A 19,169-nucleotide genomic window follows, 5' to 3' on the forward strand; every position below is an offset into this window, starting at 1 on the left:
CATGTTATTTGCATATTAATGACTATTAATGAGCTTAAAATTTGTATACTAGTATACTGCCTACATTTTCATTAATCCATTCTGCAGCTTAAACGCAGTAACTTGGTATTGTGATGGTATATAGTGGCCTAATGTGCTGTTTAGTTTTTGTGGCATGTTATTTGCATATTTATGAATATCAATGAGCTTATTTGCATATTATTTTGATTAACAAACCTTTATTATTTACACACCTTTGTGTGGGGCCACCTTAATTATGAACCGCGTAATTTATAGTCCCAAGTATTTCTCATCAAGTTAATATACATATGAATTGTAATATCACAATTTACTAATGTAATAAAGAAGGGCCTGATTTTATCCATATGCGTAAATTTGTAATACTTGATTCAGAGTTTTTTCTGATAACAAAAACAGTATACGTTCTGTGCATTGAGAGTGTTGACGACAGACCATTCTCTCAAAGCTGGCCTTGTTCATATTTTTACGTCACTGTAGTTTCTAGGTCAAATCTGTCTCGTTCGAAGGAACTTGCCGCTTACAGTTGGTTTTTGCGGAATATCAATTTTAAAGGACTTATTTAAAAAAAAAAAGGAGTCATTTTCATTGTCCTTATAATATTAGCTTGTCAATGATACGATGTCCGAGCAATATATTAATTTGATTTTATTTCTTTTCCAAAGTTTTCGGCGACTTTGGAGAACCACTGGACCTATTCTGAAGTGTTAGGATCATTCACAGTTAATTTGAAAAAAAAAAAAAAAATTACAAAAAAATGACAGTTTGTTATCCTTAATATGCAAACCACTAACTAATGTTTACCTCTACATCTATCACATATTATAAATGCATGGAAAAACAATGCATTTATAATGTGTGATAGATGAAGAGGTAAACATTAGTTAGTGGTTTGCATATTAAGGATAACAAACTGTAATTTTGTAATTTTTTTCCATTTTTTTTTCTTCAAATTAACTGTGAATGACCCCAACACTTCAGAATACGTCTAGTGGTTCTCCAAAGTCACCAAAAACTTTGATTTTTTTAATGGATTTTTCCCCTGAATTTCCACCTTTGTATTTTGCATCATATCAGTGTCCTATCAGTCACGTAGGCCTTGTTATAAAGCCAAAAAATCACTTTAACGAATTATCGTTATGTACAAAAGTATATGAAACTGCATTTTTAAAAGCACATTTTCTGTGTGAAGGAAGCATATTTGTCAAAATTATAAAAACAGGTCCCAGAATGGTTTTTTTTTACATTTTTAGTCATCAAATATGTGTTGAAATTGTTGCTCAATAAATATGGAGTATAAATGCCTCCTCAAATGCAAACCTTCAGAATAGGTCTAGATGTTCTCCAAAGTCGCAAAAAACTTTGAAATTAAAAAAAAAGATTTTTGTAAATTGCATTTTTAAAAGCACATTTTATGCGTGAAGGAAGCATATTTTTCCAACTTATAAAAACACTCAGGTCCCAGAATGTGGTTTTTTTACATTTTTTCAAAGGTTGTAGTCATCAAATATGTGTTGAAATTGTTGCTAGATACTTCTAACGTTTCAATTTGGACACACCTCAGTGACCCAGCGCCAGTTACGATGTATTGCGGGGAACCTTTACCAGCAAAATATGGAATTTATCTAACAGAAGATTTATTTTATTTATTTATTAAAACCATATTTATATAGGGTTGCCTTCAGATAAATCTGCTATTACAGGGGCCCTGTGTCATAAAAACAATACACATAACAATTGGTAGAATTATACATATGCCCTATACATGTAAGAATTTTTCAAAACATAAACATCAAAAAAGCATACATCAAATACATTAAAAGTCATAAAGTATTTACATTTCTTTGTTTTATACAATTTACGTAACACTTGTAGAAGTATTAAATTAATTAAGAAGACAGACATCCAAATAGGAGCATACATCAACGTCATTCATTAAAAGACATAAAAATTGTATAAGGGAGTGTTCATAAATACTTTGGTGGGGTTGGAAAATATGGGGGATCAAAAATTATTTGGGTCCTAAAAAGGGGGGGGTCAAAAAAATTCAGTCCTTAATAGTGGGGGGATCAAAAATATTTGAGGGTAAAATTCCGGGGTAAAATGTACGAGAAGGCATGTACATTCCAAAAAAAAAATTTCCGCATGAATGTTTTAACACTTAATGTTTTAATACTTTAAAAAAAGTATTCAGTTTTGTAATCTCAAGCTACAAATCAACAAAATGTGCGCACTTTACAATTTGGGTGTAACACTATGACTCCAATGAGTATTAACTCCAAACGGTAATATTTAGCTAATGAGTTAATGACCATAGGGGTAGATCCCGGGGAGATGGGGGGGGGGATAGGGGGAATGGTCCATACAATCATGGAAATAGTAGATTCTACTATTTCCATGATACAATCATCCCCCCAATGTTGACGCCTGTATATGGGTTTCTATTAACCAAAATTAACCCCATATTCAGGCCTTGTCGTCTAGATTTTAAAGGCGAGTGGTCAATCACTGTTCACAAAGCTTCACAACCTTTCTTTCGTATCCAGCGTTTAAGGCTAACTTATTACGGTAGATCGGATACAGGATACACTGGAGTGCTGAAACTTGCATGTAAATTGATACTGGATTCAATTTAGTGTCTTGGGCGAGTTTAAAATTGCTCGCTAGAAATTGAGTCTGAGCGAGCGGTGACGAGCGAGAGCGATCGCTCGCCTCAAACGGCATGGCCTGCATATTTGGTCATTTTAAACTAAAAAGTGCCAATTTTTTTTTGCGCTTCACGCAAATTCATTCCAGTTTTGTACTATATTTCACCAGTTTAGCTTCAATATGGCAAATTTTTTTGCGCGCATTTGTCAGCAAAAGGTGCTGGATTCACTGGACTTCAAGAAATTTTCTCCAACCCCAATGTCAAAAAGAAATCTATAGCTATCTATGCCACTGCTAATGATGTATATTTTTGGTTTCTTTTTTAGGACATGAAGGGGGATCAAAAAATTTTTAGACCATAAAAAGTGGGATAAAAAAAAATCCACCCTTTTTAGGGGGATCAAAAAATTTTTGACGTCCGAGGTTCCAACTTTCCAACCCCCCCCCCCCCACCAAAGTATTTATGAACACTCCCTAAGTCTTTTGTCAAAAAAGTAGGACAATTTGTGAAATTTTGATTGACAAAATAGCAAGTAGAAATAGGCGTTTCCACGCTTGCAAAATCACGTCGATTTGTCGGCCTTGACGAGATTCATTAAGGCATATGCAGTTCGAAGTAGGTACCGTAATTATTTATTTGGAGTGTTTAACATACCAAGGCGAAGTTGTAGCGAAATCGGCGCACAGCAAATTTATGAAATCTTCGTTGGCTTTTAAAAAGTGCGTGAGCTAAAATGCAATATCAAAATACAAGCCTATTTACATAATTTCCTACAGCAGTGATCATGCTCAAATTTAAAAGAGAGTTTGGTCATTGATATGCACCATCAATTTTGAACCTATGATCAATATTGCTAGGCAAAAATTCACAGCAAACATGGCAGACTCCTCTCATTTCTGGGCAATTAAAAAATCCATCACCCAAAGGCTTAATGTACGATTTCCTTCCAATTTTAAATTTGTCATTATATACTCAAAATGCTGAAATAATACTAGTAATAATTATCGGGAATGGTTTCTGTTAATTTTTAGCTGAAATAACGAGGTAAAGTGAAAGAAACACTGCTTGTTATTTTGGCCGTTTAACACGCAGTTCTATGGGAGGACATAATAGTCATAATTCTTTGAATTATGACTTTATGTCGAACTTTGCCCTGTTTACCTACAAACACAAGAAATTTGGCTGATTCCATTTATGTGCAAGTTGTGACATGTGTAAACATTACAAATATGCCAAAAAATCAGGTTTGAAAAAAATTAACCAAATTCATATTGAAGATCGTACATTATGACTTTAACATGAAAAACACAGTAGTCCGGTATCTACAAGGTTTTAATGTGCATCCCCAGGTTTCTACCAAACCAACTTTTTGGAAGGATTCAGAAAAAGTATAGTTTGACCTACCTGCGACATACCGTTCTTGAGTTATAAGCAAAAAGGTCAAATTTTGGGCGGTGGTCAGGGTTTTTTTTGGCCACACAGGGGCCAAAAATGAAAAATGCTCCGATTTCAACGCAAGTGGTCTCAAATTGCTCGTCATGCAAAAGGCACTGTCTAAAATGCTTCGTTATTGACAAAATTGGCCATTAAAGGTCAATCCCCATTACAGCCTATTGACCACAACCTATGTTGTGATGTTTCCTAGGTAACGAAACATCCTACATGGTTACAACTATTCCTTATTTGACTTATTTTTACATAACAAACAATTTGAGACCAATTTCGTTCAAATCGGAGCATTTTTAATTTTTGGCCCCTGTGTGGCCAAAAAAACTGACCACCGAGAACAAGAACGGTATGTCGCAGGTAGGTCAAACTATACTTTTTCTGAATCCTTGCAATGAGAGGAATAATTTGGTGTGCTTGTTAACCAGATTTGAGCAACTTTGAAATTTGACCACTGTGTTGACCTTTAACCTTGAATATGGCCGGAGTGCCGGGAAATATTTTTTGTTAACATCTTGAATGTGTTATAGGACCATACTAGAAAGAAACTAAAAAAGTTGGTTTGGTAGAGTCCTGGGGGATGCACATTAACACCTCGTAAAACAGAAAGTCTTTGTATCGGGGCATCGAAGAATTCCAATTTCTTATTAATTTTCTCTACCACAACTTTTTTTTGGGGGGTTGGGGCTAGAATTAAATACTCTAGGCCTACCAAACCATTTAAAAAGGATTTGCCAAGGAAAATTGCATTTTCTGAACGCCGTAAAAAGTTTGTAAAAACTGGCTAACGATGGCAGCTTGGCATAGACCGGGATATTTAAAATTTTCTTCAAAACACGAAATACAGAAGTGCTTTTTACAAAAACAATACACAGTCAGAATGAAAAATAAGGTAGCATTTCTTGAATCATGACCTTCTAGCCAAAGTAATTTCGAAAAGCAAGGTCACCATTTTTAATTTAGATATCAGTGACAACAAATGATGCAGAAAGAACCAAGTTATGAAACTGAATGCTGATGGAAGATGCAAATTCAGCTTCCCGTAGAAAACTTATGGATATGAGTATGGTTATGGGTTTGAGAAATAAAGAAATGTTATTAATCATGATGAACGCATTCTCAGTTGAAATTGAAATTATGTAGATGTTTCTAGCAAGTAAAGTATTCAATAAGTAGTCTTAAAAAGGTATATTAGTCGCAATAAAAGTACAGTATACGTTGTTTTTGCTAGTAATGAAGCTTTATGATGTGAATTAATAGACAAGCTGCAACTGCTCTCGGTGCTTTCGCTATATGGTAATGATACTGGATATTTTAAAATTTCTTTCTCCTACTAACGGTTGTGTTGTGATGTATGGAATAAATATAAGGAAAGACTTAAATTTACAATGTTTTATGAATATGTATATAATCTGATGATCATGATATAAGTAGTTATAATCTGATGATATAAGTTGTTCCATACGTATTGGACATGTCAGTGTATTGTTTCCAATGCAGATGTTTATTTATTTTATTTTATTTTGTCAAATTGTTACTTTTGTTGGTTTTATATTTTGTCATGCTGGTTTGAATTGATCTGTGTTATTAATTTTGTTGTACTTTTACGCATAATTGTAAATTCCTCTAAATTGTGCAATTGTTATACTAAGAACAGCATTGTTTCTTTAAAGGGCAGGTCTATTGCAAAAACAAGTTTATCTCTATTCGAAGAGAATAATTATTACATTACAAGTTGTGCGTTTTGTGCGTATTTCTCCTGAAAAAGGAGAAATTGTGTGGGTAAAGTTCAGCCTCGTACGTGTTCTTCCCCGTTTGACGTGTACGTGTTCTCCCCCCGTTTGGCTGATGACTTAGGTAAATGAAGCGGGCACTTTATCATGCTCTCATCATACAATCACAATCACTTTGACAAGTTTAACATTAGCAACAATGAGTTGTACTATCACTTACCATAACAATATGCACACTATTGTTCTCATTTCGGGAACAAAACCCAAACAGTATTGTTACTATGTGTTTGCTTTGTAATATTTCATCCAACTGAAACTATATAGCATTGCAATATACAGGGAAATCAGATACATGAGTTTGTGGACTTAACACGGTTTATATGCTAGTCTCAGATGAAATTCAAGCTCAAATTATGTATATATTTTTTAGGCATCTCATGATATTGATATACATATAAATTGTAATATCACAATTGTCTAATATATAAAAAAAGAAGCGGCTGATTTTATCCATATGTTTAAAAACCATTAAATTTAACAGTATACGTTTTGTCCATTGAGAGCGTTTATAGTCCCTTTTCTCACAGCGGGCACATCTCATTTCATGACGTCACCGTTTTTCTAGGCCAAATCTGTCTCGTTCGAAGGAACTCACCGCTTAAGTTGGTTTTTGCGGAATATCAATTTTGAACGTCTTATTTTCTCAAAAAAAGGAGTCATTTTCATTGTCCTCATAATATTAGCTTGCCAATGACATGATGTTGTCCGAGCAATAGCCCTTTAAAAGCATTTCTTTAAAACAGATCGCCTAGCTGAAATATGCGAACTTCAGTCAAAACATGAAGACATTTTCAGTGAATGCCCCAATTTTTGGATCCCATTCCAAAAAAAGTCCTGCTTTATGGAACCAACCCGAACAACCCCTTATCTATACTCCCGCGGGAGTGCCACTTCCGCAGGTTTTTCTACTTCTAACTTTGTCCAATTTTCTCCTCACCCAGAAAACAAAACAAATACCCGGGACAAATACTTTTTCCTTGCCTAAATGGAGATAACTCTGTGAATGATCTGTGTTCAAGGATATCCATGTGTCCAGGCCCGTAGCAAGAGGTGGGCAAAGTGGGCAGCCCCGCCCATTTGAGCAACCCCCAGCCATATCCGATGACCCCTTGTTTATTGTGTTAACTAAAATGTCAAAACATTTTTCATCAATCTTCTTCTTTCGTATGCTGCTAACGAAGGAGATTCAGATCTCAAGTTTGCTGTTGAGCAGCCAGTCTCGTGTGGAAACATCAACTTCAGAGGGGGCGATGAAGGTGACAAGCTTTGATGATGTGGTCTGCCCGTCTGCTCTTCCTTTCCGCACTCACAAATTGGGCTTTGGGTGTAGGCCTCATCTATGCATACTAGCTCATACTGGCCCTGAAGCGATCCATTCCTGTTCGCAGACAGTTGAGTTTCAGTTCACCCATGCATGGCGTGGCAAATCCGAGCCAGGGCTGGATTTCGACGTACCTGGGATATAGCTCATCAGGGGCGAAGGTGACGACTGCCATCTCTACTGCCATTCATTGCCAGTCCAGTGAGTTGATGTCTCCTTGGTCTGTACCTGATGGATCAAAGCATGTGCCTCCGATATAAATGGGTGCCGCCGCGACTTCAGTCGAGGTGGCACTTCATGGAGAAAATGGTCTGGGTTCAAAGCACGCCGAGTCAAGGCCATGGTCTGCTACTTCCTCCTCAGATTGGCCGGTGGATTACCTGTTAGTACTGGCAGCTGTCCTAAATAATAGTCAATTTATGACTTAAAGTTGTTATATCGCCAAAAATTACTAATTGGTCTATATTTTTGTGCGCTCATTCCAAAAAAGACAATACTTTGGTGAAACCGGCACCAAATGACGGGCCAAATGATTAACATTTTCACTAACCACAAATTTGCAATTAAAAGTTTAATCATCGTGAGCATAGGAACTGTTGTTTTGAAATTCGTGCAATTTAAAAAATGACATCGGGAGTTGTACCACGCGGCGGAACTAGCGTGAGTGCCAAGAATTACGTCGCCTGAATAGGGCCGGCAGGTTAATCGATTAAACCACCTCTTCTCAACATCTACACATCTACACGCATTTGAGAGGTCTAAGTTCATTGTCATCAAGGTTACACATGCATGTCAAAATGCAAATCAAACACCCCGCTCTTTTAATTGTGCGCAGGCAAGTGTACAATGATTCATGTACGGGCCACATAATAAGCTGATACCATGCTTTTGCGTGGTCAATTCGTAATTTGTCATTTTTTAAATTGCACGAATTTCCAAACAACGGTTCCTAAGCTCACGATAATTAAACTTTTGATATCAAATTTGGTATTAACCTTCGAAGGAAAGTGTATAGAAAATTATTATATAAATTATTTTGCCATAAACTCATCAGACGCTGATTAAATGGGAATGGAACTAGTGGCGACTTTTTAATTTGACTGTGTTTATTTATTACATTTTAATGTTCATTGTAATATTTTGTACCACGGACCTACAAAACACAACTTATGTTGATGTAGATTTACATTTCTGAACTGTGTATAAAAAGTTCACAACATTGTACAAAATAAAGGTACTGCATGCAATACAACGAAATAGTAAATATGCAACTAGGAATGGTCGCTGATGTTTAAAATGTGATGATAAGAAGCAGGTAGACTTAAGGTTAAAACATTGTAAAACCACTCTTAGTATTGAATGTTGAATATGTTTAAATAGCAGCACTGCCGTGTCTGTTTTTAAAACCGTTCCAAATGTCTTCAAATCCAAGTGATACTGTTGTCAACAAAGAAATTGCTGCTAGTACGCCAAATGATGCTACGAAACTTCCTGTCATATCGAACAACCAGCCTATAAGAATGAGAAAGAAACGTCTTTAACCACCTCACGTTATAACAAAATTTATGGTTGGCAAAATCTACGAGTTTCTTTCCTTCAAAAAGAAGGAACAGAAATCAAACAAAAATATAGTAAGGCATGTAAATGCCATTATTGTCTCTGCGAAGTTGTCATGATTATGTGATGGATCAAATTGGGAGTTCAATTCATATCTTTAGTCAGTTTGGTTACAGATAAGCAATGGTTCAATCGGCATCCGAACTGGAATCTGTGTTGTTTGCTGTTAGCTTAGAGCGGTAATCGAGAAGTACCTCTACAACGTGCCCAAACGTCGTCTGACCTTGTGCCAAAAATCCTTCTACCCTTATGCTCCGACACTCTGGAACTACCTCCCTGAGGACATTACCCAATGTAATTCTCTGCAGTCCTTTAACTCAGCCTTCCGGGCCCATCTTGGCTAGCCAGTTCCCTTGTTTCGTTTGGTGTTTTGTTTGTTTTTCTGTGTTTTTGGTTTAAGTTTTCTTTTATTTTTGCTGTTTTGATGTTTTGGCCTCCCTTTAATTTATTGCTTTTGCAATACTGGGCTGTGCCAGGTCTATGGGCCGAATGGTATCAATATAAATATAAAACGAGAACCAATATGAGTACCGAATCGAGAATGATTCATTGTCTTATGCCTTGGTGCTCAATTGGGCGGCCTATCGAAGGTGCTTCTGGACTATGCTGAAGGACAACTGATAACTAATGACCATCATTCTTGCTTCTAATTATGCTTTGGCATTCCCTTTGTATGTTTCCTTATTCACCGACTTACCTGTGAGAAACCCACTTGTTATGGCAGCAAACCCATGTATCAAATTAGCCCAGGCAACAGCATGAAGGTATTCTTTCTCACTGGTAATTTCTTTGATGGCAATATACAGTTCTGCTCCCAGGATACCAAAACCAGCTCCAAAGAGCACTGACATCAAGCACATTCCAATAAACGTGTTAAAAATATTTGTTAGAGTTAAAGCAATTGCTGATAGTAGCGATGATATGTACATCAGTTGTTTGTAAGTCATTACTTGATTTAATGGCGGTAATATCACTCTAATTGCTGTGAGTCCAATTCCACCACATGTTCCCACGATAGAAGCTTCTCTCATTGTCGTCCCGTTGGATAAGGAGAAAGATACAATATATATTAACCACCCAGTGAATGTATAACCCCATACAATAGCGGGTACAAGAACTTGTGCAATGAAGGAAAGATTGACGAGTAGTGGAGAACAAAATAGAGCAGATACAGCACAAAATAATTTAGAACTGTTAGGCGGATCAGGAATGTCATTTTCATTAGAGTCGGTATTGTTGAAAGATCTCGACGTCTTTGAAATGAGATGGTTGATTTTCTCTTTGGGCATCTTGTCTTCAGTTTCCTTTTGAAATAACATTGCTCCACATGGAAGTGAATGCAGACATAGTCCACTTAATAAAAGCATAGCTCCTCTCCATCCATAAATGTCCAGAAATATTTGTGTCAAAAGAGGCATCAATATTATTCCAAATCCAGAACCGCAAGAATAAACAGCAACTGCAACATTGTAGTATTTATCGAAATATTTTGGAATGACCCCTATGGCGACGATTTCTTGAAGATACAGAAACCCTGTGAAAACATGAAGGATGATTAAAATCAGGAACTGATAAAAGTTTTTTCGTTTGGTAAATTTTCTCAGATATATAGCCAGGTCTCTTGTATGTGGTGAACCCCTGACCGAACTGGTCGAGATGGAGCAAAATCTTCAATAAGTAAACATTGCGTGTAAAATGCGCGCAATCTGTAATTATGTGAAACAGTATATAATTTAATTGCCCACTTCTCTTTTACGCTCTTCCTACTGTTTACATTTGTTTTGTTTTTGACATTTCCTTTAATATGTTTAAATTCTTCCCCCATACATTAACCAATCATATATAAATGGATATGCTTTTGAGAATACTATTTTTTTCTTGAAGACATTTTACCAGTTAGTATCAAGCCAAGAAGTAGCATAAGTGAATTCAGTGCACATGCGCAGATAATTAGTCCTATGGTTGCCACCAAACCACAAATCATTAGGCAAACTCGTGGACCAAGTCTGTTCACTAGAGCACTCGCGGATAAACCTGGCAAGATATAAATCATTAGAGAAATGATAAGTATGAGGAATGCTCTACCCCAGTCCCAAATACCATTGGGACATTGTCCTAATATTTAACCAATGAACATTTGCCCAATCTTGGCTGTTGATATTGGCCCAGGTATATTGGTTCAATAGTATTTTGTTCATCGCTCCAGTGTGGGCTTGAACCAAATGTCGGCCGCACGTTGTCGCATTTGGTATTTTTTGGAAATTGTACGTTGGCAACATTTCTTGTCCGGATCACTTAGGGTTAGCTGCCTGCATTAGCAGTGCCGTCGGCAAAGGGGGAGGGTAAGAGGGTGCGTTACCCCCGGGCCCGGGGTCCTAGGGGCCCGGGGTCCTAGGGGCCCGTAAAAAATCAGGAAAACACACTTTACTATGGGCCCGTAAAAGAAAAGAAAAGTGAGCTCAGGGAACCGGTAAAAAAGTAAAGAAAAGATACCTTGTAATTGAGGCATCCTTTCTTTACATTATTATACCGGCCAATTAAGGTCTCTTTTCTTTGCTTTTTCGGGCCCTCTAATGTCTCTTTTTTTTAATCTTTACGGATCCATTTTAATAAAGCCATATTATAACATTTCCATAAAAATAGATTAGTATTTCTTTTCCATAAAAGTCATAAAATGTTAGCTTTTACTGTCAGATAATGTCCCCAAAAGAGAGTAGAGCTGGCCTGTAAAAAGAAAAGGGACACGCATTAACAATACAAGATAGCCTTTGACCCGCACTTTCTAATAAATATTTCACTTGAATTATGTTACTCTCTGCTTTTGTCATCGATATAAATGGGAGATGAATTTTGTCCGGGGGCACTCCCACTTTGGAGGTGACGCGTATGTAGGGATGTAGTTGTAATTTCCAATTTGCGATTGTACTGTTTTTGGTCAGTTATCTAGCTGGGGGTTTTCACGCCCAGCTAAGGTTCTGTTATGCTATCCGATTCCTCTTCTTTCTTTCTGGCAACAATTTCAAAATGCTTCCCCCTACACGTTACACCCTACAATTACGTCACTTGCACATATGTAATGTAACGGCTATATCCAGTAGTCATAGGGTGTAAACAGAATTTGGGTCGAAGATCGTTAAAGGGGCATTTCCGGTATATAACCAAATACCTTCCAAATGCTTCTTCTGCCACTATTACATAGCACAATGACGTCACTTGCACATATGCATCGGCTATACCCAGGACCCATAGCTTGTACACAGAATTGGGGTCAAAGGTCATTAAATGGGCATTTCTGGTATATAGAGTACCGAAGTGTGACGTCATAAAATGTTCTTTTTTGCATTTCAGCATTTTCATGACCATATTTCAGTAGAACATGATGAAAAACATCCACAGTCCAAATTTGGTAGGAATCGGATCATGAGGGCCCGAGATATGGCCGCATGAATACCTAATTAGCCCCATTGAAATCAGTGTAAATTGGCCTGGTTCATAACTGTTTGGAACACTTTGCAGGGGTCAGGTCAAAGCTAATCTGGGGTCAAATCTTATAATTTCATTTTCTGGATATCTGTAAGGGGTATGGGGCTCAATTTCACGTGACAACAAATCTCATGAGCAGGGGAACTTTTTTCAGGGGGCAGGTCAATGGTCATGCAGAGGTCAAATTTCCCCCAATGCATTTTCTGGACATCTGTAAGAGGTACGGGGCTCAAACTCTGTGACAACAAACGTACTGACCAGGGGAACATTTTGGAACACTGTGCAAGGGTCATGCCAAAGGTCATTGGGGTCAAATCTTACATTTTCTGGATATCTGTAAGAGGTACGGGGCTCAAACTCGGTGACAACAAACCTCAAGACAAGGGGAACATTTTGTATTTGGGCCATTAAGGGCTGGGGTATGAACGTTTGGACAGTATTTATTTTGGGACATTAGAGCACATCAGACATATCGAATTGCATTCTGAATACGAAGAATGTCATTCTGATATCAAATAATTTTGATTTTTGAAATTCGCAATTTAATACACATTTTATGACAAATCATTAAAATTGATATTTTTGATATTTAACAGTACTTGAAGTAAACTTTATAAATCTGATGATTTATACTTAAAGTGTATGTAGGTGGGATGAAAAGCCGACGATCAATTGAAAATTTTGACCTTTCGTATTGAAGATATGGATTTTTTTCCCAAAACACCAAAAAAATTAGGTCTTTTGGGGAAAAAATCCATATCTTCAATATAAAAGGTCAAAATTTTCAATTGACTGTCGGCTTTTCCTCCCTGCTACATACACTTTAAGAATATATCATTAGATTTATATAATTTACTTCGAGGACTGTTATATATCAAAAATTTGAAAAATATCAAATTTTTATAATTTGTCATAAAATTTGTATTATATTGTGATTTTTAAAAATGAAAATTATTTGATATCAGAAAGACATGCTTCGTATTCAGAATGCAATTCGATAGGTCTGAGATGTTCTCACGTCCCACAAAAAATACTGTCGAAACGCAATAAACGCTCATTTTGGATCCCTTAAGGGGTGACTTCCGGTTTAAAGCCAAAACCTTGAAAAACATTTTGAAAAATGTACACAGACGAGTGACCTTGCATTCACATATCATGCATTGCTGCCATCCAGCACCTGCAGGATATTTTTAGATTTGGGGTCAAAGGTCAATGACCCCATATTTTTTACATTTTGCTCTCACCGAATGCCCCTTACCATTACTGCGAAAATGCCAGTCCTACACCTATATCCATTCCATATTGAAGTGCCCCCCCCCCCCTTCCCGGAATTTTGCCGCTTACGATGTAACCATATGAGAAATTTAATCTGGGAACAAAAGTCGTTACTCGAATTTCGCGCATCGTCCCATTCGATGTGCATATTTGATCAAATTGTTCAGAGAAACTTGATTAATCTGGGAGCAAAACGCCACTTTCAAATTGCAATTTTAGCGCGCTTCGCGCGCATTTGTTCATATTTGTTAAAAACATTATGTGTATTATATAATAGCTCTAGCGATCACGGTCGATCACCCGTAATATCATTACGTGGCTCGGCGATTGCTGCGTTACGCGAGCGGCCCGTTTTGTGGGACGCGAGTGGCTAGGTTAGCAACTGACTACTTTTCTCTGTTTACCTATAGCAACCGACTACATTTTCACTGTTTATGCAGCCAATTCTTGACCGTTTTCAAGCAAATAAATTTTAAACACATTGTCGTATATTCCTCGTTCTCCCGTATGAAATTGGAACATTTGGTTCGATACTGACGGAGCTTTTTTTCGTTCCTATACGGTCCTTTTTAGTCATGAGCATAACTAAATCACAAATACAAAATCGATGAGCTTACCAATCACACTGCCCCATCCAATAATGATTGACACGGATGATCCAACAACCCATGTATAGGTTTCAAACTGTTCTCTGATATCTGGTAGTAAGACACTGAAACTCTTGATAACACCTACTTCCAAAAAGAGTGAGAAGGTAACTACGCCTAGGACGACCCAAGAGGTAGCGTTGTCTTTACTTCTCGTCATCCTTATAGCATTGTATAGTACTAGTAATACCGACTTTATACCACTGAATATTAGCTACAATATGTATAGTAATTAGTATTATTGTAGTACATTGAAGTCGTCTGTGCCCTCTATGCAGCAGCAATGTTACAATAGGCTCTCGACCTCATCGGTTAACATCCTCAGCTGGGTAATCTTTAATAGGCTAAAGAGGCGATGGTTAATACTACCACAGACCGTAGAAAATAAGAGAAAAGAGAAAAGTTCAAAATGGTAATGATAAGATCCATTGATCCAGTTTAAGTGGCCTGGCTTAGAGACCTAGGCGGTCCGATCAACAGCTTCATCCACACTTTCCCTTGATGAATTGATTGCTTTTTTCAGTTCTCGAGAACAAAATAATATACATATTATATAAAAGAGACAGAACTTGTGAAAATACATTTCATTAAAATTACAATATTTAAATACATTACAAAAAAATGGTAATACCAAGGATAGCCCAAACAACGTGTACAAAAAAGGGGCATAAAGGTAAAAGAACAAAGCTTTGTCTGTGTCAGTGGCGCTGTGGCGCCCGGGGTTGACGGACGTCACATATTAACGGCCTTCAACAATTCCTGACAATTTGCTTCTCTTCTAGCTTCTTCTGCTCCATGTTTCCTAACACCTTGGTCCAAGTTTTTGAGCTTTCTCTCCATTGTGCTATTTCTGATGGTCAAATAAGTACCTATTTTGTCAAGGATCAAGGCATTTGTTTTCTTGTCTTTCCATGTCATTTGCGGGAGCCTTTTGTAGAACAAGTCTCAAAAGCGTTCACTATTTTCCTGTCATTCTTAGCCAAAAGACTCGCATCCATAAGGGGCAATTCTATACCCGGAATGTTGGAGTTGTGTATGTGCGCACAATCTTGAGTTCATAAAAGGCGAGAGTGAAGAAAGTGCACGGTGCGCGTTAAAATTTCGATTGTAAGTGTAAAGATGGTGCGCAACATTTGTCACTTATATACTGCAAAATTTTTCGTGTCTGTGTAGGCGGAAGGTAGGGGGTCATACACATTTTCGACCCAAGATAGGGGGTGCTCAAACAATTTAGCCTGTGATAGGGGTGGTCATAAAAAATTGACTCCGGTCACAAACATATTCATGACCCGTCCCCTGCCGAAGAAAATGACATCCCCTGAGCCGCATCCAAAAATTATCAGTACGTGTAGCAAGTCTCTATATAAAAGAAAAGCGATTGGATGGAGTAGTTTTTTTCTACTTCCGGCGAAGTACGTTTAGTACGTGACTATGCGTACGTGGGGTAGCTATCTAAATGTCGCGCCGCACATGGACACTGACGCAATTTGCCAATTAACCTAACTGAAGTAAAAGAGTCGGTTCTGTCAATTCACGGTGTCATTGAGTCTTGTCTATCATGATTCGTACATACAATCGAGATCACTTACCTGTCTCTGTAGCAAAAAACAATTGCAAAACTAATTTGCTTGAGAACAATAAGGCACTAAGACTTTTTAAAAGTTCAGGAGATCCCGGACTGGAGATAAAACTGTTGTGCTAGAAGGCTTCAATATCCTACAGCGTATGTGGGAGCAGATGTGCGGTACATTGCGGTATAATTTCTATCCGGTCAGAAATTATCCGGATACTTGCCCACTATAAACACTAGCAGTATATCCGGGGGGGGCACTTCAATATGAAATGGATATAGGTGTAGAGCTGGCACTTTCGCACTAAGGGGCATTCGGTGAGAGCAAAATGTAAAAAATATGGGGTCATTGGGTGAGAGCATGATTTTTGGCATTCGGTGAGAACAAACTGTAAAAAATATGGGGTCATTGGGTGAGAACATGACCTTTTTTTAAATGGAATCTTTGGGTGAGAGCCGAAACAGCGCTACAAAAACCTCGAAAATCGAATTTCTAGTTCTAAATGCTTCAAATTTCATTGTTTTTTCAAAATAAGTAACAAAATCAGTGATAAATGAAAGTTGCTGTTCAAATTGAACTTGTAAGGGTCTTTGGGTGACAGATCAAATGGAAAAATAGGGGGTCTTCGGGTGACAGAGCATGTGTTCGTAAAAAAATATGGGGTCTTTGGGTGACAGCGATGCTGAAAAAGGGGGTCTTAACAGCCCTAAATACGCGTCACCTCCAAAGTTGGAGTGCCCCCCGGGCAGTATATGTATGTAAGATAATACAAAGTCCCGGTACAAAGTTCACAAACTTGATAACCATGATCATGATGATTGTACGCTTTTAAGGGCAATTTTTCCCAAATGCGCCCAATTGGTTCACTGGTCTCCACTGAAAACCCACCCATCGATATACCGAAAATGTACTCCAAAACCGTGGCACATCCCCGTATACCTTCATCCAGGGAGAACCCTCCCCCATGCACCAAGCAAATATTCTGCCTTTTAATCCCGGCTTTTAATCTCAATGTTATCTGCTGTTCATGACAATCATAGTTTGATAATAATGAAAAATTAAATATAAAAGGCGCAGAGTTTACTGAATGTTAATGTGTTGCAAATAAGCCAAAAGCCTATATCCTGAAGGCCAGGTGATTCCCGTTTCATTTATTCCTTGCATAGGTACTTAATTTTAATGTACCAGGTGCAAATTTTTTGTATCTTCTGGAAATCGCCGCCGTTAGGAGTCATTCTAAATTGTTTCATTGTAATTATACTATAATGCTGCAGTTGCTGATTTGATGTTTGTTCATGTGGTGCTGGATTTGGAATAATAGTAATGCCTCTTGTGACACCGGAGCGGGTTCTCCTTGGTTGAAGGTATACGGGAATATGTCCCGGAATATGTGCCACGGCTTAGGGGTATCTTTTGTATATCGATGGGTGAGTTTTCAGTGGAAACCAATGTGTCCAATTGGGCGTATTTGGGCAAAAATGTCCCTGAAAGCACCCAATTGGGGAAATGTGGGTGCTTTTGCGTGTTTTTTGAAACATTGGTATACTGATGGATGGCAAAAAGTATAGGACATTTGTGGATGGAGAAGAGCTTTGCTTTGTGGACTGTGTCTGCATAGTTAAAGTTTATAATAAAAGTTAATAATAATATTTAGATGACACAAATGCAATGGAACCACAAAATATATAAGCAATTCAAGTTTATCATGTTTATGTAAATCCCCTTGAATGGAGAAATTACTTAATATTAAAGAAACTGAAGTCAGTTTGAGTGTTTAAAACAACCTGAATTTCAAATTCACAATGTAGCGGTAGGAGAGTCATATCCAAACCTAGTAGCCTACCACCAGCAGCTTTCCAACTTTCATGGCTTTATAACCACAAACCTTCAACTTAACCTCTGACCTCCATCATTTCAAATGATGGACGGCTTTTCCTCCCAGCTACATACACTTTAAGTACGTATCATCATGATCATTAGATTTATAAATTTTAATCCGAGGACTGTTAAATATTACTAATAATTTTTTTTTAATCCCACAAAATATACTGTCAAACGTTGAGTTAAACTAGGTTATATAATAGTAATAGAAACCATTATAAGGTTTAAGGAACGTGGCCACTATTTGTCTGGTGCATTAAATGGTTTGCACAAGTAAATATATTTAAATAGCAACACTGCGGTGTCTGTTCTTAAGACTGTTCAATGCCCGGGGTTCAATGTCTTCAAATCCAAGTGATATTGTTGTCAACAAAGAAATTACTGCTAGTACGCCAAACGAAACTTCCTGTTATATCGAACAACCAGCCTATAACATTATAAGAAACGAGTGAACATTATATACAATTCTATTACCCCACGACCCATTATTCAAAATCGCGCACTGTGATTTGTTGAAACGCGTCACGTGACAGACCATTAATTAGCGATAAAGTGTCAAGGGCAACGAACTTTATGTTCTTCTATCATCACAGCGCACAGCAGAGCGCACAGCACACCTGCTTATGTAGGGGAGAATGGAATGTCAGGGTTGTGTTATTGTATGTGCATACCTGCTTATAGGGGAGAATGGAATGTTAGGTTGTGTTATTGGAATGTGCATACGCTTTGGCTACGCGTATGCGCTCCACCTTGAGGTAAACAACTTGAAATATTTGGGCAAAAATTTGATATTTTCTCTTTAAATCACACTATTTTGTGGTAATAGAATAGAAATAAAGGGTGCAGCATTATCCTTTACACGCAAATAACATGTCCTCGGCAGTAAAACGTTTAAATAATGGGTTCGGCTGCGCCTCACCCATTATTTACGTTTTACTGCCTCGACACATTATTTTCGTGTAAAGGATCATGCATTACCCTTTATTTCTTAATTCTATTACCCCCACGACCCATTATTCAAAATCGCGCACTGTGATTTGTTGAAACGCGTCACGTGACAGACCATTATTTAGCGATAAAGTTTCAAGGGCAACGAACTTTATGTTCTTCTATCATCACAGCGCACAGCAGAGCGCACAGCACACCTGCTTATGTAGGGGAGAATGGAATGTCAGGGGTGTGTTATTGTATGTGCATACCTGCTTATAGGGGAGAATGGAATGTTAGGTTGTGTTATTGGAATGTGCATACGCTTTGGCTACGCGTATGCGCACCACCTTGAGGTAAACAACTTGAAATATTTGGGCAAAAAATTTGATATTTTCTCTTTAAATCACACTATTTTGTGGTAATAGAATAGAAATAAAGGGTGCAGCATTATCCTTTTACACGCAAATAATGTGTCCTCGGCAGTAAAACGTTTAAATAATGGGTTCGGCTGCGCCTCACCCATTATTTACGTTTTAC

The 19,169-nt window shown here is 37.6% G+C and overlaps 1 protein-coding gene across 1 annotated transcript; it reads right to left on the minus strand.

The window, feature by feature from the left end:
• Nucleotides 1–8,380: 8,380 nt before the first annotated feature.
• Nucleotides 8,381–14,438, minus strand: LOC140166751 (monocarboxylate transporter 6-like). Its single transcript, XM_072190247.1, has 4 exons — nucleotides 14,221–14,438; nucleotides 10,739–10,879; nucleotides 9,543–10,379; nucleotides 8,381–8,740 (listed from the first exon to the last, which is right to left on the minus strand). Exons 1-4 carry the CDS (start codon nucleotides 14,408–14,410, stop codon nucleotides 8,601–8,603), a joined length of 1,308 nt encoding a protein of 435 aa, XP_072046348.1. The 5' UTR covers nucleotides 14,411–14,438; the 3' UTR covers nucleotides 8,381–8,600.
• Nucleotides 14,439–19,169: the final 4,731 nt, after the last annotated feature.

Source organism: Amphiura filiformis, chromosome 1 (genome assembly GCF_039555335.1).
Source record: "Amphiura filiformis chromosome 1, Afil_fr2py, whole genome shotgun sequence".
NCBI lineage: Eukaryota > Metazoa > Echinodermata > Ophiuroidea > Amphilepidida > Amphiuridae > Amphiura > Amphiura filiformis.

Bases quoted from the DNA above. Each gene is read 5' to 3' on its own strand.
- LOC140166751 (XM_072190247.1), bottom strand. From the start codon at position 14,410: ATGACGAGAAGTAAAGACAACGCTACCTCTTGGGTCGTCCTAGGCGTA. The intron at 10,880-14,220 runs GTAAGCTCATCG...ATATCTTGCCAG, and splicing joins TGGATGGGGCAGTGTGATTG to GTTTATCCGCGAGTGCTCTA. The intron at 10,380-10,738 runs GTAAAATGTCTT...ATGTTTTCACAG, and splicing joins TCTTGGCTTGATACTAACTG to GGTTTCTGTATCTTCAAGAA.